A 24,050-nucleotide genomic window follows, 5' to 3' on the forward strand; every position below is an offset into this window, starting at 1 on the left:
TAGGAGTGATTTGCTGAGTCAAAAGCAGGTACAATTTAGTAATTTTTGTGGCCTAATTATAAATCTTTCTTTTAGCATGGCTAGATTCATTTGTAAGCTTGCCAACAATGCTTTAATGTGCCCATTTTCTTGCAATCACTCCCTGAATTTATAATTTTGACAATCTGGTGTCCATAGGCAGAAGCTTAGAGTTCCTTTAATTTGAATTTCTCTAATTGTTAGCAACATAATATTTTTTCATATGGTTTATATTTCTTCCTTTGAAGAATACCTTTTTATATCTCTTGACATTTGTCAATGGAGAAATCACTTATTCTTATAATTTGACTAAGTTCCTTATATGTCTTGGAAATGAAACTTTTATTAAAGGAATTTACTGCATATCTTTCCTCCCTTCTCTCTCAAATCTTTTTGTGCAGCTTAATTATTAATCAAAATAAATCTGTTACTAAAATAAAAAAACTCTATGATGAGATAATAATAATTAGTAATAGTTCTCAACTTCCAAGGTTGTTGGGAAGGATAAAATATTTATAAAATGTTTTGTAAACCTTCAAGTGCTATAGGAATGTTACTGTTTATTATTTACAGTGCTTAGCTTAATGATACAGCTCTCTGGCTTTGGGATATTCTTTAGAGCTATTATTCCTTCATTCAATTGCTTTGTATTAATTTTATATATATTTTGATTGACTTAGATCTATCCTTGTTGCAGTAATTGATATGTTTTTGTCTTTGTATTCCCAGCATTAGGAATGTAGCAGATTATTTGCATTGGTTTTGCATATTAAAAGTTCTCTCCAAATTGGTTCTCCCCCCACAATTCTTTGAACTTTTATGAACTCTTTAGTGATTATTTTTTGTCCTAAAATTATCAACTATTCATCATTTGTGAAGTGTTGAGATACCATGATGGGCTCCAACATACACATTGTAAAAATGAGATAGTTTTGCCATCAAGAAATTTATATTCAACTTTCAAATATAATCTAGTCAAACACAAAGAAATAGTGATAATATATATAATAAGCCACAAGTCAATTTTATATAGATTTAAAACAAACATCATTTAATGGCATAGTGTTTAGAAGTAGTTTATTACATTTCTTGCCCTTCTAAGAAGGTACTCTTGTACCTGATATATATGAAGTCCCAGGAGGATGACAGTCTAGTAAGGTAGGGTGACATTGCATTACCATTCCCCTTGACCTCAGAACAACAGGACACAGCAAATGCTGAAACAGGAAAGTACAAAAACAATATTTTAGTCATATGGTTCTAAATGTGGTCATTTTTTTTCTTGTTTATGCATTTTTTTAACAAAGTTTTTGTTTTTGTTTTTTGTTTTTTTTTCTTTTTCATTTGGGTGGGAAAGAGAGAAAATAAATTCTGATTAATAGGAAAAAAATAAAACAAAATAAAAATTATATTAAAAACAAATCTTCAAGTGATCTGTATAGCCTCTGTTCTCCATTTCTATTTCTGGTCTATCACCAACAAATATTTCTATCTGAGGGGGAATAGCAAGTAACCTGGACCTAACTTTAACAATAGATGAGAGAATCGAAGGCTCCTTTCATTCTCTTTCTTCTGATGCTGATTCTCTGCATAGATCAATAATAAATCATAGAAGTATGTGCCATAGTGGAAATTCCTAATACATATGTTGTATTGAAGAGCATCTATACTAGAGGTCTCAGAATACATTCCAGGGAGAATGCTATTGACTCAGTGATTCCAGCAATATAGAAGGAAGTGTGAGAATCAAAATCAACCTGTCTCTCTTTGCCATTGAGCTTCCACTGACTATATGGTGATGCTCCTGGGTTACTATCAATGAGGTACAAATGATACCTTGATCCCTGGGAATGATGCTCCATCTTCTCTATACAGTTTCCTTTGTGACAGAGACTTCATGTTTTCTACATAGCTGACTTGGTCTAAAGTCATCATGTGTAACTGGGGACCAGAGGAAGCTAAACAAAGTAGTGCTCTGAAAGTCTAAAGACCCAGCTTCTTCCATCTCTAGCTATGTACATTTGGGTAGCTTACTAAATCTCTATGGGTCCCAGTTTCACTATTGCTTAATAATGTTAGCAACTGTCATTTATATTAAGTTTTTCAAAATATTTTTCTTAATCTAGGAAATAGATAAAATTGTCCCTCTTTTACTGATAATAAAATTGAGGTCAAAGACATTATAAGTTCTTATGCACATCACATAGCCAGGAAGAGTTTAAGCCAGGATTTGAATTCAGATCTTCTATTTCTTAGTGCAATACTTTTTCTAGTACAATTCACTATCTACTTTACATAAAATAAAGGGATTAGACTACATGATGTCAGAGTTTTGATACGGTAAGATTCCAATTAATCTATAAGAGGCAATGGATTGAGGGCAGTTCATGGAGTCAGAAAGAGCTGGATTCAAGTCATCATCTCTGAGCAGGTGATTCTCAGATCTACTTCTCCAGTCCTACTCTTTCTTTCCACTTCCAGTCTTGAACCTCCAATTAATTGCCTATTGGACACCTCAAATTGGACATCCTGCGCACTCTAACACATCCCAAACTGAAGTCATTATCTTTCTTTCCCATTCTCCCCTCTTCCTAAGTCCCCTCTTATGGGTAAGGGTATCATCATCTTTCCAGTTACTCAGGATTGACCATGTAAGGTATCATCCTTGATTCCTCTCACTTCACTAAACTCCTTTATCCATCTGTTTTCAAGTCCTATTAGCTTTATCTCTTGTGACATTTCTTGTATATTCCCCTTTCTCTGATCAGATACTATAGGTTCTTATCATCTCATGCTTGGATTGTTGAAATAGCCTGATGGTTGGTCTGCCTTCAAAAAGGCTTTTCCCACAATAATTTCTTCAGCTATCCAAGTGATCTTTATAAAATACAGGTCTGATCATCTCACCTCTTTATTCAATAAACTTTAATGACTTCCTTTTACACTAGGATCCAAAAACCCCTCTGGCCTTTAAGGCATTTCATAACTTGTCCTGTCTTGCTAGTCTTATACTGTTCTATTCCCCCATATACTCTATAGTGCCACAACACTGACCTGTTTGTTGTTCCTCTTATACGAACTTTCATCTTCTAATACTATGAATTTTCAGTGTCTTCCAAATCTGAAATTCCTTTTCATCTTTGCCTCTTGGCTTTCCTTGTTTCTTTCAAGTTATAATTCCCAGCTAAAATATCACACTCTGAAAGAAGCCTTTCTGGGATTCCCTTTTCCTTTAAGATCAGGTGATTGTTTGCATATTGTCTCTCTCAATATATCATGAACTCGTTAAGGTCTTTGTGTCTTCTTTAACTAATGCCTTGAATACTTTCTCATAGTGTGATCATTGCAAGTTAATTAACTAATCTCTCAGTAGCCTAAATACAACCCAAGATTGTAAGTTGTGGATAAATCATTAAGCTGCATATGTGTACCACACCAGGGATTCCCTACAATGATGAAATCACTATACTTGGAGAAAAAAAATTACTTCCATTGGTATGAAAGCCATTGGTCAACTAATTTTGTTCACGATGGATTTTCTTATTTTTTTTCTAGCAGTTTATTTTTTTTTGGCAGTTTAACAGTTTGATTGGTATGGTACTGAAAAAGTAAATTAATTTAGGTAGAATTGTAATTTTATTATATTAGCTTAGCTTACCCATTTGATATTTTCCTAATTATTTAGAAACGACTTAATTTTATTTTATAATTATATTCAGACAGTTCCTGGATTTGTCTTGGCAAGTATACTCCCAAATAATTTATATTGTCTACAATTACTTTAAATAGAATTTCTCTTTCTGTCTCTTGCTAGTTGGCAAAATTTTTATTTTAATTTCCTCTTCATTAGTGGTGAATTCACATTGTTTATATTTTGATACTGGTGATTTGGTTTTCTTTTCCTTTTTAAATCAAATTAACCAAAGATTTATGTCTTATTTTTTCTCATACATTCACATTCACAGTTATGATTACCAGCTGCGCATTTCCCTCTTTTGTATTTTCTGTCCTGTTCATACTTTTCATCTCTTTCCATCCTGTCCCTCCTCACCAGTGTTTTGTTTCTGACTCCCACCTCCCTCAACCTGCCCTCTCTATATTCTTTTTCCTTTTTCTTTCTACATTTCTCCTGTTACTTTTCCCCTCCCTTTCATCCAACCCTTCCCCTCTCTTCTTTCTCCTCCAAAGAGGTAAGATAGGGTAAGATAAATTTCTATATTCAACAGCATATGCTGTTTCCTCTTTGAGCCAGTCTGATGAGATTAAGATTCAAACAACGTTCATTCCCCTTCCTTTACTGTGATGTAGAGGGATCTAATTTAGATCCATTTTACCTCCCCTTTCTTCTTCTAGTACAATCCTTTTTTCTACCCCTTAACTTCTTTTTTATATTATCACTCAAAGTCAACTTATACTCACATGCTCTATGTATACTCCTTGTAACTGCCCTAATAAAGATACAGTTCTCAAGAGTTAAAAGTATCATCTTCCCACCAAGGAATATAAACAATAAGTAACATGTAATTTTTTCCTTTCCTGTTTACCTTTTTTATGCTTCTCTTGAGTCTTATATTTGAAGATCAGATTTTCTGCTTATTTTTTTTATTAGAAATTAGTGTAAGTCCCCTATTTTATTAAATGCCCATCTTTTCCCCTGAAAGATTATGCTTAATTTTGCTAGTGAGTTGGTTCTTGGTTGTAAACCAAGCTCTTTTGCCTTGTGAAATAGCATATGCTAGTCCCTCTGATCCTTTAATGTAGAGACTGCTTAGTCCTGGGTAATTCTGACTGTTGCCCCTTGATATTCAAATTGTTTCTTTCTGGCTACCTGCAGTATTTCCTCCTTAAGCTGATAATTCTGAAGTTAACTACAATGTTTTTTGGAACATTTATTTTGGGATTTCTTTCAGAAGGTGATTGGTGGATTTTTTCAATGACTATTTTACCCTCTAATTCTGAAAGATCAAAGCAATTTTCCTTACTGATGTCATCTAGACTTTGATAACGGCATTCAGATAGTCCAATAATTCTTAAATTATCTCTTCTGTAATTTTTTGTTGTTTTTAAAATGAGGTATTTTATATTTTCTCTATTTTTTCATTCTTTTTAGTTTGACTCATTCTTTCATAGAGTCATTAGCTTCCATTTGTCTAATTCTAGTTTTTAAAATATAATTTTCTTCAGTTAGCTTATATACCTTTTTCCATTTGGCTAATTCTACTTTTTAAGAATTGTTTTCTCCTGTTCTTTCTGTTCCAAACTGTTGATTCTTAAACACTTCTCATTTTTATTCCCAGTTTTTTCTATCCCTCTGATTTGACTTTTAAAATCTTTTTTGAACTTTTCCAAGAAGTTTTTTTTGGGTTTGAGACCAATTTATATCTCCCTTTGAGGCTTCACATGCAGGCATTTTTTCTTCTTCTGAGTTAGTATTTTGATCTTTTCTGTCATCATAGTAGCATTCTTTGGTCAACGTTCTTTTTTGTTTCCTACTTATTCCCTCCCCTTTGTTGTGGCTTTTAATGTTGAACTCTGCTACTGAGACATAGGGGGTTCTGTCCCCATCTTCTTGTGTGGGGTCATTGGCTTTGAGCACTGGAGTTTCAGATGTTTGGTGACTTGCTCACTCCCCTGGGGTAGTCCCACCTAGTCTTGCTTATTGTTGCCTAGTTTCCAGGCCTGGCAATTTGTCTTCTGTGTTGGGACTGGAAGTTTCACTGCTAGTCAGCTGAGCTACTATTTTAATTGTGCTAGGACCAAGTAGTGAAACTACTGAACTTTACTGAAACTTTAGTGAAATCCTACTAACCTACTGTAAGCTGGAAAATTGTTTCATGCCATCTCTTTGCATGTTCTGTCACTCCAGAATCTCTTCAGAGGCTTGATTTAAAGTTGTTTCTAATGGAAATTGGGGAGAGCTTTGGCAACTTTCTGGTTTGTCTCTGTTCCCCTTCCTCTCCAACAAGTCAACTGATTTTGTTAAACACATAGCCCAGAAGAAGGGTTTCTATGAATGCTTTAGGTCTCTTGTATAAAATAATTAATAAATGGACTGTACATGCTTTAAAAAAAATCTTAAGATAAGGCAACAGTTCTTTCTAAGAGGTAAAACATGTTTTTGTTAAGATAGGAAGTGTAAATTGCAATTTTATTTTCTTATATTAGGGAACTTTCTTTATATCTTCTTTGTTTGACAATCAATACCTTTCATAGTCTGTTACTACCTTAACCTTCCAACCATATTTTTACCCCATCCATCAGGTACCTTACAATTCAATCAAATTATACTACTTCTAATTTCCTAAATACTCTCCACTCTTTGCTTTTTCATTCCTTCTGCCTGGGATACATTCCATCTCACTTCTTCTTGACATTCTGCTTACTCTTCATTCATGTAAACATGAATATCCTTACACATTTCAGAAAAGATAAAACTAAAACTTTGAATATGAACCCAGGGAATGGAGGCAGGAATCAAGATTCACTTTTCCTTCCAGTCTACCCTTCTTTAAGCCTCCTGCATAATGCATAAGTCTCCTCTTCTCAAATCTGTGGCTTAGTATTGGTTACTGAATAAATTCTGTGCTTGACATTTAATATATTTCACAATTTGGTGCCCTACATTTTGATCTTCTCTCTCTGCACAGCACTCTGCAAATAATTTCTGAACTGAGGCAATCCTATCCTGTCATCATATACTGTAACATGTTAAAATTCAATTTTAAGCATTACTTATATTTGCAGATGTGTAACACCATTATCAATAATAACAGTCCTATCACTATACACTTTAACATATTCAAATTGAAATTTTAAACATTTACTTATACTTGTAGACTTGTAACACCAACATTAATAATAAGAACTTAAATAACATCTTTAATTTTAAGTTTTCATTTTTATTATCTCATTTGATCTTCTGAAGAACCTTCTGAAGTAGGTCAGATAGGGATTATTAAGCCAACTTTATATTAAGTGATGAAACTAAAGTATAGAAGGATGAAAGGACTCACTCAAGCTTTGTAATAGCACACATCTAATGAGTAGTGAAATTAGTAGTGGATGCCACAATGCTATATTCTTTTCTCGGGGCCATCCTCTTCATCTATTTCTAATTCATTTAGGATCTTGTGAGAAAGTATTCCTAATCTTCTTTGTGATTTTTTTTTTCATGTAAATGTTAGGCACAAAAATGAGCAAACAAATCTCTTACCATTTTCCTGATTGGAGGAGTTCAAACCCTTCATTGATTTTGATGAAAGGCATTTTATGGGTTATTACTGAATACATGTCAATTTTCTTCTTCATGTAATCATCCATTAATAAAAGAATACAGTCTCTAGTTTTATACTCTGTAAAGAAAAAAAGATAAAACTAATGCTTGAACAATAAAGTTAACAATGAATCAAGTGAATTTCAAGTATACCACATAAGTAACGAACAGAGAAATAATTGATAATTATATAAAAGTCTTCATTTTCTTTTCCAGATAACCCAAGAAGCTGATTGATTGTCTAGGAGAAACTGTGGGTGGGGCTTATAGTCTCCTTGTCATAGTCTTCTACTCATACTCATATTCCTGTGTATTTTCAAGTTACTTCTCTTCTGAAAGACTTTGAATAGCCTCTACTTATCTATTAAAGATCAAATGCTTGAGCTGGTTGGTCACTCAAGGCCCTACAGAGTTTAGGATTTAATTTGCATTCCTTTGGATCATAAATAATATGATAGTAGATTTGAGATCTGGAACACACCTATTAATCCAAACTTCTAATTTTACAGACGAAAAAACTGAAGCCCAAAGAGATAAAAAATCACCCAGAGTCAGACAGTTCAGATAGTCAAAGTTTGAGGCAGAGTTTGAACTCAGATTGTATTGCTTCTCAATCTAGTGCTCTATATACCATATCACATTGTTCCTACACATTCACTCTGCAGCCAAATTGGATCCTTCATTGTACTTTCTTTTCATATTTTGTTTTCTTATTTTCAAATATTTGTTCTATACGAGTAGAAGGTACTATCACCCTCTCCTCCTACTGAAATTTTAGCAGTCCTCCAAGATCTAGCTCAAATACCATCTTCTCCATGAAAACTTCTGCTTCATTCTACTTGAATAGGATCGTTCCTTTTTCTTCCTTTCTTCCTTCCTTCCCCCTTAACTTTAATCCTTTATTTTAACTCTGTATATTTTTGTGTCTTTGTGTTTCAAGTGTGTCTTCTGTTAACAACATATTGCTGCATTCTGTTTTTTAATCCATTCTATTTGCTTACATTTTATAAGTCCATCCTATTCACATTCACAGTTATGATTGACATATATTATATTTCACCCCATTCTTTTTTCTTCTCTTTATCCTTCTCTCTCTCTTTCTCTCTCTGTTTCTCTCTCCTCCTTCTTTCCCTCTTTCTCTCTTTCTTTTAACTCTGTTCCTCCTCAAAAGTCTGTTTTGTAAGTGACCTCTCTTAATCTTCCCTCCATTTTATTTCCCTCCCCACTTTCTTTTATTCCCTTCCATTTCTACCTCCTAGGTAACATAGATATCTATATAGTCTTCCCTCTTTGAACCAATTCTGATGAAAATGAGATTGAGTTATTGCCTGCCTCCTTTCCCCCCTTGCCATTAAAGCTCCTCCTTGCTGACCTCTAACATAAATGTTACGTAATTTCCCCTATTTTTCCTCTCCCTTTCCCTCCTCTCAGCACATCTTTCTTTCTCATCTCTTAATTTTTTTTTTTTGTTATGCTCACATTAACTGAGTCTTCTATGTAGACTCCTTCTAAACTGCCTAACAATGATAAAGTTCTTTAGAATTTTATATATCCAAAGACTTTGTGATGGAAAATTCTATCCACATCCAAAGAAAGAACTAACGAATTCTGGATGCAGATTGAAGGATATTATTTTCATTTTCTTCATTTCTGTGTGTTTTTCTTTTTGTCTGTTTAATATTTCACAACATGGATAGCATGGAAATATGTTTTACAATTATGTAACCTATATCATATATCAAATTAATCATATAATGTGTATTTGATTACTTACTGTTTCAGGGAAGGGGCAATTTTGGAAATCAAAATTTAAAAAAAGAATGTTAAAAATAATCTTCATATGTAACTAAAAATAAAATACTATTTAAAAATAAAAAGAAATTTTATACATACATACATATATATATTCTTTCAATATAGGGATATATACAGTTAAAAGTTATTGAGTGCTTAATCATTTTTCTTCCATGTTCACCTTTTCATTCTCCTTTTGAATCTTATATTTGAACATCAAATCTAATAATCTCTGGTTTTTTTTTTTTCATCAGGAATGCTTGGAATTATCTATTTCATTAAATATATATATATATATATATATTTTTTTTTTTCCCTCTTATATGATCTTTTAGGAGAAAGTTTTGCTGGGTAGATTATTCTGAGTTATAATCCTAACTACTTTGTCTCATGGAGTAAATGTTTATTGATTGATTTATTTATTGATAGCAGCCATGAATGAATGTGATCAGTTTTAAATTGCATCCAATAGTAATTAATATTTATAAATCTGCTACTATAGCTATAATAATATTCATTAGTCAGGGATCTGTGCATAAATATTTAATAACTGACTTCAAAAAATGTACATATGACACAATTTTAAGTTTAATCCTCATATTTAACATTTTATCCATCACTTTCTTAAGTCTAGATAATAAAACAAATTAAGTCCTGATTTGTCAGTTTTGCCAATTTCAGGAGTGTGAATATTTACATTGAAAATTTAAGAATTAGTTTTTGTGAGCTGGCTTTAACTGATTCCAGCGCACCCTACATTTAGAAAGGAATAGAAATGTTTTAGCTTTGTATTGGCTTTCTCTGTAACAGTACATACCTGATACATAACAGATGCTTAATAAATGCTCATTATTTGATTAATCCATTGATTGACTTTATTCCTCTCTCTCATTCTATAAACGTTAATCACTACATCTGTATGTTCCACTATTTCTGGAAAATTCAAAGGGATTTATTAGAGTTAATGTCTCTGCTCATTTGAAGTTCTTTTCTTACCTCCTATCAAGCACCCTTTTAGCGTCCTACCAGATAGTAGCTTGATTGGGTCAAAAGAGAGCTGGGATTTTGCTGGTGATACCCAATAATAACACAGACACCATAACTATGTTGCAGGATTCCAGAGCAGCAACCTAGGATTAATGGTATAATCACAGGTTCTTCTGTCACATCTCTGGTCACATAGAGTTTTAATGTAAAGTTTTATCTCATAAGAATCAGTAGAATTATTGTCTAGTTCACACATAGATCATATTAATTTGATCCACATGAATTAGATTGGATTATAAACTCCCATTTCTTGATTGGGGTCAAATGTTAAGTGGAGTTTTTTCTTGGGCCATCTCCTGTCATCTTCCTTCCCTTCTCCTATGCTTTATTCCTCATTCCAATTATTAAAAAATATATCTTTATATAATTACAATATGTCTTCATTTTTCCATATCCTAAATTATTTAAGGCATATGATGTAATACTTATTATAGTTTATGCCTCCAGTCTCTATTCCTTCTAAACCCTTTCTCCTACTTTTCTTCTTTCTCTCTATTACTTTTTGTATTTGCCTGTTCCTTTCCTTCTCTGTCTTATGTCTTTCATTTATATTCCCATACCTTTAGTATTCCTTCCTTTTTTTTTTTTTTTTTGTTACATTTCTTGCTCTTGAAAGGAAGATCAGGAAGAGAGAAATAGAGAGGGGGAAAAACATGAAAAAGGATGAAAAAGAAAAAAGACAGAAAGAAATAGAGAAAAAGACAGAGAGACAGAGAGGAATTTTTATAGTGTTGCACCCTTTTGAGCATCTCAGTTTGTCTTTCACTGATTGGCTATCTATGTCTTTAAACTGGTGAGATTGAGCTATTGGTTCTCTTTCCCACCATCTTTTCATCTATACTCTTTGCAGTGGCTCTTTTTTGATTTGATGCCATGAAATTAACAGAGGAGAGGGAAAGGCAAGTTCTTCCTCTATTCTCTCTCTCTTTGATCCTGGCTCCAAGAAGGGGTCCTGGTGGTGTTTATTTCTTTATATGCTTTTTGTCTTAATTTTTAGGTGCTGGAGCTGATCCTCACAGAACTGAGAATGAGCCAGGAGTGCATGTGGGGTAGTGCAGCCAGGCAGCCAAGTTTGAAAACTCTGAGAAGCCAGGGTGCCTAGGACTCGAGCTTTAGAGAGATTTTGAATTTAGAATTGGGATTGTGCTTTTTGGGAACTGGATTAAGCCATGAAACTAATCCTCTTCCCTTCCTTATAGAGCCAGGTAATACAGGGATAGGGAGGGGAAATGATTATACCTCCTCTTTGTAGAGATAATGGAATAAAAGGCTAGAGATATTTATTCTTCCTCCTTTTGAACTACCTCCCTGCCACATGTGGGAGAAGCCCTTTCTACATGTAGGAGTTCATTTTGGAATTGGGCCTCCTTATATTTATTTGTGCATATTACAACATTATATCACTAGGTACAAAGTGTAGTTACAATGATTTAAAAACTTTCCATTCTACCAAACATTCAAAGTAAGGTAACTTCCCAGGTGTGTTAATTATCTTCTTAATTTTAAGTACTTTTTGGTAAAGTTAAATTAGTTGACTACATGGCTATTTGCTGATCTAAAACATATTTTTTTCCCCTATGTGTGGAGTTAACATTCCGTGGTGTCAGTAGACCCAATAGCTTCAAAGGTAAAATCAGCACCAAGGCCAGTAATTTCCATCACCACCTGCTGGATGGGCTTCTTAAAGTTTTGAGGATTAAGGCAATCCGTGATCCCAAGAGCTTTTGCCTTCTCAAATTTCCCTTCATTGATATCAATACCAATGATCCTGGAAGCACCAGCTGCTTTGCACCCAAGAACAACTGCAGAACCAACACCTCCAAGCCCAAAGACAACACAAGTAGAACCAGGAGTCACCTGCACATGAAGAACACAAACTCCTAGTGAGACTTTAGGGCTGAACCTGCACCACCAAAATAGGAAAAATGTTCAGCACAGTCTGCCCGAGTCTTTACAAGGTACTTTCTTGATCATTTTGGTTGGTTCGCCATAACTTGACATTGATTAGGGAAAACCTTGTTCCCTGAATTGCTTATCAACACATGCTCACCTGTGCAGCAGCTCCATAGCTTGTGGGGAATCCACAGGCTAATATACAGACATTCTCCAAGGGTGCATCATCATCATCAATTTTTACTACTGAAATTTCATGCATCACGGTGTATTCAGTGAATGTGCTTGTCCCCAAAATATTATGCACTTTTCTTCCTTTGCATGTAAATCTGGTGGTACCATCAAGCATCAGTCCAATGGAGAAAACATACTAGTTCATGGAGACAGACAGACAGACACACACACACACACACTGATACACATGAAGAGAAATAAGATCCATAAATTCTGGGTCAGCAGATAGTGATAGGAAGGCACTTACTCTTCTTTCAAGTAAGCAGGAGTCACATTTATGGCATTGAGGTAGAATAGTCAATATAACTTTATCTCCTAAGGGAGGAAAACAGAAGAAAATGAACCTCATTCTGGATGGAGAGAAAAAGTGAATAGCCTCAAAATAAAATGTGAAGGTAATTCAGCATATTGTATACAATGGATTTCATGAAAAATAACTCACAAAGTTGGAATGAAAGCTTGTCACATAATTAGCATTAAGAATTCAAATGTTCTTCGCTGGAAGAAGCAATTTTCCTCTTGACCTGGGCCAGATAAATGACTACATGAATGCAAGAGTAGCTATTGGTTTTATCGGAATCAATTCTCTGGCATTTTAAGCCCTGCAAAGCCATTACATGCTCAAGAATGACAACAATATCTGTGTCTTGCACTCCCTGGAAAAACTTTCTAGACAGAGGCTAATAAATTACTTGCTAATGAAACTTAAAAAACACCAACTATATATGAAAGATGTTTAGTGTCCTATACAATCCTCTTTTTTGTTCTTATACACATATCAATATATTTGTGTTTATTGAGATTGCCAAATTTATCGTAAAAAAGAAAAATTAAAAGCAAAAAATCGAGGTGATCTTATAACCCCTGTTCTTGTACTCTTTATTGTTGAGGACCACACTTAAGTGTGGAATCCAGAAAAGCTTGTATAAAGGTTTAAGGGAACTGCACTTTTAAGAAGAGGCTTGGTTTTCCAAAGTCCCCTCCACATCCGTGAATCCTAGTCCCCACAGCTGTGAATCCCAGCACACCAGAGAAACAATAAGATGTTTTGGTAATCATTATCTCACTCTCTGAGCAGAACGGGCCAACTCCAGGAACTGCTTGGACCCACATTGGTGTTCTGTGATAAGAATCTGGCCATCATTTTTACTGATGCAGTTGTTGCTTGCAGAAGAATGTATCCTTTTTTCTTTTTCTTTTTTTAAATTTTTAATAGCTTTTTATTTACAAGTTATATGCATGGGTAATTTTATAGCACTGACAATTGCCAAACCTTTCGTTCCAATTTTTCTCCTCCTTCCCCCTACCCCTTTCCCTAGATGGCAGGATGACCAATACATGCTAAATATGTTAAAGTATAAATTAAATACAAAATAAGTATGAATGTATCCTTTTTTTCCAAAAATAACCTTGCTGTACTGAAAAAACTTTTATTTATTTTGTATTGGGAATGGAATAAAGAGAGAAAGGTTCAGAGATTTTCACTGCAACTGCCTCTCTGTCTCCTTGTATAATTATCGTCCTCTCATATGATATGATCTATTCTGCTGGTCAGAATTAAATCCCCAGCAGCCACAAGCAGGTGGCTCCCATAACACTTCACCTTATTCAGTCTTCTGATTCTTTCCTGAAAATCATCCTAGATCCTCGCTCTCTAATTTTCAGGCTTTCTTGTTCAACTGACTTATTTCCAACTAAACGTAGCTAGATTTCCCCTATCTTTAATAAGCTCTTACTTGATTGTGCCATCTCCTTAAACCATCCTTTTTCCCCTCTCTTCTCTTTTATAGACAAAAAAATCAAAATTGTTTACATTTCTTGGCCATCAATTCTTCTCATTATGATTCACTTTTCAACCCTTTGCAATTCAGTTCCCAGATTCATTACTCAATTGAACCTTGATCTCCCCTGTATTGTTTCCTTATCAAACAAATCCAATGGCCTGTTCTTAAACTTTCTCTTTCTTGATGTATCTGCAGCATTTAATGCCACTGACCAGTGTTTCTTTCTGAACAGGTATCTTCTCTTCTCTTGGGGAGGACCATTTCCAAGGAACAAAGCATTCTTAAAGCTGATGGGCTTGGTATGCCTGGTGTTGCCTTTTGGGAGAGACCAACTGATCAGTCTGAGTTTCTGTTTTTATATCTGTGAAATCTCCTGGGGGGAATTTCTGTGTGAAAATTCCAAAGGAAAGCCCTGTCTGCTTCCTATTTGAAGGTAGAATTGACCTTCTGGAATTTGATGTGGGACAAAGGGATGCTTCTTGACAGTCCCCAGGCTTGTCAAGTCATCCAGAAATAGGAATTGTAGAGGCATTTCCCTCAATTTACAATCCAAATGATCTGCCTCAGTTCCCTTCATTATTCACTTATACAATCACAAACAAGACTGTCCTTTCCCTCACTTGTACCCAGGTTCTTTGTCTAAGAAGCACAGTTTTTGTGCCATCTGATGGGTAACCATTCAGTTTCCAGTTTCTGGCCACTATAAACAGGGCTGCCACAAACATTCTTGCACATACAGGTCCCTTTCCCTTCTTTATGATCTATTTAGGATATAAGCCCAGTAGTAACACAGCTGGGTCAAAGGGTATGCACAGTTTGATAACTCTTTGAGCATAGCTCCAAATTGCTCTCTAGAATGGCTGGATGTGTTCACAATTCCACCAACAATATATCAATGTCCCAGTTTTCCCATATCCCCTCCGACATTCAGCATTATCTTTCCCTGTCATTCTAGCCAATCTGAGAGGTGTGTAGTGGTATCTCAGAGTTGTCTTAATTTGCATTTCTCTGATCAATAGTGATTTAGAGCACCTTTTCATATGGCTAGAAATAGTTTCAATTTCTTTGTCTGACAATTGTCTGTTCATATCCTTTGACCATTTATCAATTGGAGAATGGCTTCGTTTCTTAGAAATTTGAGTCAATTCTCTATATATTTTGGAAATGAGGCCTTTAACAGAACCTCTGAATGTAAAAATGTTTTCCCAGTTTATTGCTTCCCTTCTAATCTTGTCTGCATTAGTTTTGTTTGTACAAAGCTTAACTTACTATAATCAAACTTTTCTATTTTGTGATCAATAATGATCTCTAGTTCTTTGGTCACAAATTGGGAAAGTTTATAATCTAACAGATGACTAATAATCTTATTCTCAGTCTCTCTCAGATCTGAATTTTATAATGGACTTGTATATATGTTAATCTCCTTCAAAATTTCTTTCCTTTTTATAGATAATTTGATACTTTTTGTAAAGGGGTAGAAAGGAGAAACTTCTGACTTCAGACAACATTTTTGGGTTCCATTCTCATCTGGTTTCACAGTACTCACACCTTCTCCAATACTTTCTACCACCCCAGCTCCTTCATGCCATAATTGCAGGTAAAGGTACTGGGTATGTTCCATTTATTATGTGATTGTCTGAACCACAAATCCCTGAAGATATAACCTGTATGATAATTAAATGACATTAAACACAACAGAATATTTTATTCCTATAATATCAGATTACTGAACCTAGTAAAGTGTATACTTGTATAGTTAAAAACAAAAACAAGTAAACCCTGTAATAATATAAATTTTAAGTTCCTTAAATAGGATCTTCTTTCTTATTGTCTAGTTATTAGAATGTTTGTTTGTAAAACTGGGTAGTCTGTGGCAGCTAGGTGGCCCAGTTATCCTCAGATGGTTATTTTCCATCTTGGTTGAAAAATGCATAAGGAAGGCTGGCAAAGCATGTGGTTCTAAACAAAATCAAAAAACCTGCTATTTGAAAATTCCATATATTCTCTTTTGGTTCTGGTAAATTTCTTGTATTTTCTCCAGCCCACTCAATTAATTTGATCAGACAAAGCTGACCTAATGCATATTATGGCTGATAAAACAGATTACATACTACATCCAGTGTTGTTATTGTTGAATCATATTTGACTATTCCCTACTCAATTTGGGTTTTTCTTGGCAAAGACCCTGGAGTAGTTTGCTATTTCCTTCTTGAGTTCATTTTACAGATGAGAAAACTGAGGCAAACAGGGTGAAGTGATTTGCTCAGGGTTACATAGTTGGATTTGAATTCAAGTTTCCTGACTCTGGGCCTGGTGCTCTGCCTGCTCCATCATTTAATGGCCCTGACTATCCTCATAGTAGGATGCTTAATAAATAGGTGCTTAATAAATGCTTTCTTAATGACTGCAAGTGCATCTTGTGTGGTTGCAGTGTCTAAAAGTATAGCTCAGAATGCTTACCATTAATAGTAAGTCAGAGTATACATTTAGGAGGCAAACAATGAGTTTAATTTCTGATTTGAAGGGAAATCCCTTCAAATACCAGAAATCAGCTTGCCAGCAATTCCCCCCAAATCTTTTCTTCTCTAGGTTAAATATCCCCAATCCCTTCCATTGATCCTCACATGATATAAACTGAAGAGCTTTTACATTGCTGATTTTTCTCCCCTCTTGCTGTTATTTGTGCCATTCCTGAAGTGAATTACCCAAAACTGAACACATATCCAAATATGAACAGACCAGGGCAGAGTACTCTCACTCCATTTCCAAAATATAGAATTAATAGGATTAAGTACAGATCTTTTTTTTAAGGATAATGGGAACAAAGGCATATTTGTAGGTAATAGTTGAGGAGAGAATGAGGATTAGAGAGGAACTATTGTTCTGGAAATGAGGTGCAATAGGGGTGAGGGCACATGTATAGAAGTTTGACCTGTCAAGAGAAGAAGTATTTTATGACCAATAGGGATGAAGGCAGAGAAGACATCTGAGTACTGTGAAATGAAAAGGAAAGGAGAAGAGAGAATTTTTTGCAAATAGCTTTAACTTTTTCAATGAAATAAGAGAAAAAATTCTCAGCTGAAAAGATAAGAGATTTGAGAAGGCATGAAATGATTTATGGTAGGTAGAATGAATTAATTATGGAGGATTGCCTTACCGTACTGAATGTTCACTTGAGATTAGCTAGCATGAATTTGTGGTGAAGTGAGCAGCTTCAATATTTTTGTAGCACCATTTAGCAACACATGAATAGAAGCCGAGATAGAAAATAGTGAGCAGCATCCAAGATTGGGGCTTGACTAAGTTGGTGGAAGATTTAGGTGAGGAGACAGGCAAGGTTACATGAAACAAGAAAACAGCTTTCTTGCTTTTCTACCTTTGGAGGGAATATCCACATGGATTTCTCATATTCATCCCCTGAAGTGTACCAGAAAGAACATATATTACATTTATGGGAAATTGGGCCCTGATATCTCCTTTAATTATTCAATATGATTAATTATTGTCAAAATGCTGCCTATCAGGGCTTCTTAATCCTTTTAGAGTCATAAACCTTATTTTTGGCAGTCTGGTGAATCCTATGGATCCCATCTTTGAATAATGTTTTTAAATGATTAAAGTAAATACTAAATTTTAATAGATGTTAGGAAAAATAAAGATTTTTTTTTTTCCTCTGCAAGTTCATGGACAACTGAAGTCTATTCATTACCAGTCCAAGGTGAAGAATCTCTGCTTTACTGGAAGGGAAACAGAAAGTACTGGAAATTAATTTTCAGATATTCAAATTTCTATTTAATTTTTGCTAATCAAAATCCATTGAACTTTTTGTCTCCCCTCAGCAATCATTTCTCACATGTCTATGCTTCCTATGGTGATTATTCCATCTTGGTTGATGAAAAATGTCTGCTGCAAATGATGAAGTAGGAAGTTTAAAATAAAGAATAGTCCTGTGATTTCATTTATATTGCAGACTTCAGGACGGTGAAATTTTTTCTACCAATGCACAATTTATAGTCTTAGAGAGTTTTTAGAAAATAGCTAAATGACTTCTCAAAGTCACAGAGTTAAATTGTGTCAGAAATTAGGCTTGAATTTATTTGATCTTTCTGGCTTTATGACCAGCTCTATTCTCATGAGCAAGTAGTAAGTTTTACGAATAGAATCCTTGATCTTGTCTGTTCTTTAGTTGCTTTTTAATTGTGTCCAATTCTTCTTGACTCAATTTGCCTCAGAAATTGAGGCAAATAGGATTGAATGATTTGCCCAAAGTCATACAACTAGCAAGTATATGAGGCCAGATTTGAAATAGGAAAGATTAATCTTCCTGATTCCAAGCTTGGTGCTCTATTCACTGTACAATCCAGTTGCCCTTGGCAACTAAGCAACTAGAAAAAATTGGATTAATAAATATTACTGGAAAAATAAAATGCATATTGTTTGCAGACCATTGTATCATTTTCTTTACAAGTATGGATGTTCAGGCTTTTGTCTCATCAGTTTCTGGAAAATGAAGATCGATATTTACCATATAAAAGATTATTTAATGAAACAATTGTTAATTGTGAAGCAAGTAGATATGTATCTTTGAGAATGATTAGTCTGTACTGGGCTTATATCCCAAAGAGAAGATAAAGAAGGGAAAGGGACCTGTATGTGCACAAATGTTTGTGGCAGCCCTCTTTGTAGTGGCCAGAAACTGGAAAATGAGTGGATGCCCATCAATTGGAGAATGGCTGAATAAATTGTGGTATATGAATGTTATGGAATATTATTGTTTTGTAAGAAATGACCAGCAGGATGATTTCAGAAAGGCCTGGAGAGACTTAGACGAACTGATGCTGAGTGAAATGAAGAGGACCAGGAGATCATTATATACTTCAACAACAGTACTATATGATGATCAATTCTGATGGACCTGGCCATCTTCAGCAATGAGATGAACCAAATCAGTTCTAATCAACAGTAATGAACTGAACCAGCTACGCCCAGAGAAAGAACTCTGGGAGATGACTAAAAACCATTACATTGAATTCCCAATCCCTATATTTTTACCCTCCTGAATTTTTGATTTCCTTCACAGGCTAATTGTACAATATTTCAGAGTCTGATTCTTTTTGTACAGCAAAATAACGGTTTGGTCATGTATACTTATTGTGTATCTAATTTATATTTTAATATATTTAACATCTACTGGTCATCCTGCCATCTGGGGGAGGGGGTGGAGGGTAAGAGGTGAAAAATTGGAACAAGAGGTTTGGCAATTGTTAATGCTGTAAAGTTACCCATACATATAACCTGTAAATAAAAGGCTATGGAAAAAAAAGTGAAAAAAAAAAGAGAATGATTAGTCTGATAGTCTTTAAGATCTATATTTTACATTTTTGCATTGTTTCTTTTTTTCTCTGAAAGAACAGTAGCTAATGATGATGTTGATGGCAGAACTTGAGGTATTACCATAAAGTTGTAGGGAATTTTTTTCCTCAGGAAATAAAGACATCAGATTTGGAGCTGTTCATAATCTGTCACAACCCTAGTTTTTAACTTTCCACTTCCTTAAAGATTCAGTTCAGGTGTCATCTTCTATGGAAAGCTTCTCCTCACTCCCATGGTTGGTGGGGTTCCATGACTTTCCTTCCTGATATTATCCTGTATTTCCTTGTGTGTATACATATTCTGTCTTCCCAGTAGAGTAAAAAGCTCCTTGAGGCAGACTTTTCTATTATTAAATGTCTTTTTATATTCACTAATGCTTTTCACATAGAGATGCTTAATATTTTTTAATTTAGATAGAATTGCATATATCTCTTTAGGTAGTGTCCTGGAATATGGTCCTGTGCTTCTGGTGTGCATATAGTGAGGGATATGACTCCTGATTGGCTGAAAGAATATGAACCCAACCCTGTTTATTGATAAAAAGATCAATTGGTTGCAGAGACAGGGAAGCAGTCTAAAGAGACAGAAGGCTTCTTGATCTTTTGAATTATAGAAAAATACATATAGAAGACTAAAACCTCTAAGTCTCCATTTCTTAAAACAGGAATTCCTATTGAGTTTATAATCATTAGTACATAATCATAAATACCAACTTTACCTTAATTTGAACCTCTCCAGCCTTTGGTGGATCAACTTCCACTTCCTCAATAGACAAGGGAGCATTACTTGTCCAGGCAATGGCTGCTCTGCATGTGATAACCTGTCAAATTAATAAAATAGAACATAATTCTTATATAAGCTGAAATTATGTTGACATCCTTTTTACTAAAGGCATCCTGGTTGTCTCCCTTGCTATTTTTTCCAACTGGGGATGGTTTCTAATCTGTATATTTTGGACAAATGTAAAAACAAATATCTGAAGGAAGGAAACAAGTAGTTATGAAATTACATAGTAATGTGCCAAGTATTGTGCTAAGCATTTTTATAAATAATCTCTCATTTGATCCTCACAACAATTCTGGGAGATAGGTACTGTTATTATCCTTATTTTACAGATGAGAAAACTGAGGTAGGCAGAAGGTAGCATGATTTGAATTCAGATCTTCCTGACTCCAGGTCCAGCATTCTATTCACTGTACCATTATTCAGTATATCATGAAAGTAACCAAAGTACAAAATTTAGAACATGGATTCCTTTCCACATTTGCTGCTGGATGGATTTCATTTGTGTCCTTAACAATTTTTGTGCATTGGAAAGAGTTAATAGATCTACAATCTGAAGACTTGATTTCACACCCAGGCTTTACCATTTATAACTTAGATTACCCTGAACAGCTCACTCATCTCTCTTATGATCAGTTCTTTTCTGAAATGAGAATATTAATCCCTATTCTTTGGCTTCATATCATTATTGTTGAGAATTTCAAAGGAATGATGTGTGTAGAATTGTTTTTGTTAATTATAATGTGCTACACGAATGTGAAATGTAATTTCCTTTGTTAAGTGTTCAATGGAGTTTTAGTAAAACTAAAAATCTAGACTTTTTCAGGATGACTGTCAGTTCTTGCCCCATTCCAAAATTGAGAAGATGGAAATTTATCACTACAGTACAATCATAAGAATATCGATGTTTCTTTCTTTCTTTTAAGAAAATTATTTATTTAAAACTTAAATATAAAGTAGAAAATAAAAAAGAAAAAGAAAAAATTTATCATGTATACAACAGAACCTAAAGGAGGATTCAAAATATGTAACAAATTTCCATTTCAAGAAAATGTATATAATAGTAAAAACCCATTGTATTCATAACGGCCCATCTTTTATTTACTTCATTGTAGGTTTTCTTTTGTTCTCTGTTGTACAATTTTTACTTTATTCTTTTTTTTCCCTTTTCCGTTCTTCCCCTCCTTCCCCAAGCAGGCTATAGTTAAGCATTGATATCTTTATGCATGTATGCACATAAAATATATGCACATATAATATATGCTATAGTGATATTCCAACCTTATGCTTGTTTTGAATAATCTAAACCAATATTAATATGGCTGCTACATAATGTAGATTTCTCTCTTTTGAAGGAATCTTTTTAAACTTTGACTTTGTCTGAAATCGATGATTACTCCACCTACTTTCCCCCAATACATCTACTATTGATCATTATTATTGTGTTTATGTATATCTCTTGTTTCCTATTCCTCTTAACTTCTACTTTACTTCTGCTAGCTTGTCTTGCTATTACTTAATCTCCCCTCCTCAAGTAACCCACCCTCATAGTCTCTCTCTCTCCTTACCTTCCCTCTTTATCCCATTCCATTAATCTACACACTCTTCTATACTCTGCCTTATCCTATTTCTTCCCCCTTATTTCTTTATACAGCTTTAACTCATTCCCAATAAGACTTGGACTTTACCTACCCTCCTTCCTTGTCTAGTTCCTCTATGTCAGTTTTTGTTCTCATATCTCATTAGTATAAGATAATTACTTTTCATTCATTCATTTTTTTTACCTTTTCTTACATAGTTTTGCTTTTTGGAATCACCACATACTCAGTTTTGTTCCAATCTTTCTTTTGAACTACCCAATTACTAATGACAGTTTTGGACTTATGGTTTACATTTCTACATATAAAACAGTTTTTTTTTTTTTTTTTTGTTCAAGATTAAGCTTAATTTTGCTGAATATAATATTTTTGGCCACAACCCTAGTTCTTTTGCCTTCAATATATAGTATTCCTAGACATGCATTCTTTTATTTTAGTCATGGAGAGGTTTTGTGTGATTGTAATTGTAGTTCCAGCCTGTTTGAATTTATTCATTTCTGTTGTTGTTGTTGCTTGTAAAATTGTCTTTTTGGTCTGCGAATTTTGAAATTTGGCAATGATGTTCCTATACATTTTCCTCCTAGGATCTCTTTCAGGTAGTCACCAGCGAATTTTTTTTTTCTGTTTTTACTTCTCTCTCTTTTCTGTTTTTACTTTTCCCTCTTATTCTTTTTTTTTTAAAGCACCAAAAAACATTAGTTTATGTTTTTAATAATTTACCTTTTTCCCAAATATATCCTTATAGCCATAAAATGAAATGATATGTTTGTTTTTTCCTATTACATTCTCATTAAAATATGAAAGCTGTATTTACTAATAATAGGTATAACAACATTGACTGGACTGATCAACTAGATAGTTAGCCTACATGGCAAAACTTATTCTACATATATGCACAATAAATATTTTTTTCTTTAAAAAAAAGAACCTGGACTTCTTCCTTTATCTTTCTTCAGATCTTCTCTAATTGTCCTAGGTCAACTATTCTGCTCCAACTACTATTTGTTTTTAACTACTTTATGTTTTCCCTGAGGCACAGTTTTGTCTTTTTTTTGTGGATGAAATTTGGAAAGCTTATTATTTTTTGATCAGTAGTTTCACCATCTTTCCAGAATTCTTCCCTAGATTTTATCTTTCAAGTGGGAGAAAATAATTTTTATTTCTGTTTCTTTTTTTCCAGGAAGAGGACTAATTGTGATCCTTTTCTTTCCTTAGGGTCTTGGGTTGTTGTTGTTGTTTTTAAATAAAAATAAGAACTATTCCCAAACCTATTGTTATCAAACTTGTTTATATCTAAATAATGTCTTGGTGAAAGTGAGTGGACATGCGATTTTTATCACTGTAGGCAATTTCTAATGTGGAAATTCCTTCCACCAATGCAGATCAGCAACTTTCCTGCGGGCAATTTAGAACTGGAAGGCACCTTTAGAAGTCATCTAATTCAAACTCTTCATTTTACAGATAGGGAAAGTGAAGCCCAAAGTGACAAAGGTAGTAAGTAATAGAGACAAGATATGACACCAGGGCCCTCTGGTTCCAAACCCAATACTCCTTTTGTTGCTCTACCTTGCCTGAAGTCCTGAAAAATTAAATGATTCATCCTTGGATGCACCACCAATGTGTATAGTAGAGCTTGAACCCAGGTATTTCTGACTGTAGACCTAGTCCTGCCTCTCATGACATCAATGCAAATTAAAGATGATTAGATTTAAACACCTTATTCAAAGGATTTACCAAGTGTTTTCTCTAAGTAGCAAGAGCTTTTATTGCAATAAATATATATTTTATAATAATTTGACTTAAAAATAATCAGAAATACAATGCATAAATAAGTTTTTCTTGCATGTACAAGTAACAAAATATAATTTTACGTAGTAAATGTCTTCAGTTAATGAGACAACGTACTTCTCTGTCCACTTTTTCTATAAAATTCAGCAATGACAATACATTTCTAGAAAAAAACTATACTTACTTTGCCAGTGTTTTCCACACAAAACTTAGCTTGCTTCATCTTTCTATCTCAAAAGTACCAGAGAAAAACAGGAATCTTCTGCTTGTCTTGCTGAGAGGAAATCATTTCCTATATTTATAGTTCCTATAAAGAGTTCAAAACTCTTTATTTATTGCACATTTGTATATTCATTAAATGAGCAAGAAAATCTAGAGTTGAATGGAGTGAAAAGACTAACAGAGCAGTTGCAAAGAAAAGAGGGAGGGACATGGTAGGGATTTTCTAGTTTGAAAGGTAAAAGG

General features: G+C 34.1%; 1 protein-coding gene across 1 annotated transcript; it reads right to left on the reverse strand.

Moving 5' to 3' along the window:
* Positions 1 to 1,080: 1,080 nt before the first annotated feature.
* LOC100922585 (alcohol dehydrogenase 1-like) lies at positions 1,081 to 23,808 on the reverse strand. The gene is given in 12 exon segments (XM_031942107.1): positions 1,081 to 1,235; positions 7,232 to 7,370; positions 10,082 to 10,162; positions 10,165 to 10,191; positions 10,194 to 10,217; positions 11,731 to 11,989; positions 12,183 to 12,395; positions 12,507 to 12,576; positions 15,573 to 15,629; positions 15,631 to 15,707; positions 20,135 to 20,236; positions 23,770 to 23,808. Coding segments are annotated over 12 exon segments (1,113 nt in total). The 3' UTR covers positions 1,081 to 1,210.
* Between the last annotated feature and the right edge of the window lie 242 nt (positions 23,809 to 24,050).

Source organism: Sarcophilus harrisii, chromosome 6, assembly GCF_902635505.1.
Source record: "Sarcophilus harrisii chromosome 6, mSarHar1.11, whole genome shotgun sequence".
In the NCBI taxonomy this organism is placed as follows: domain Eukaryota; kingdom Metazoa; phylum Chordata; class Mammalia; order Dasyuromorphia; family Dasyuridae; genus Sarcophilus; species Sarcophilus harrisii.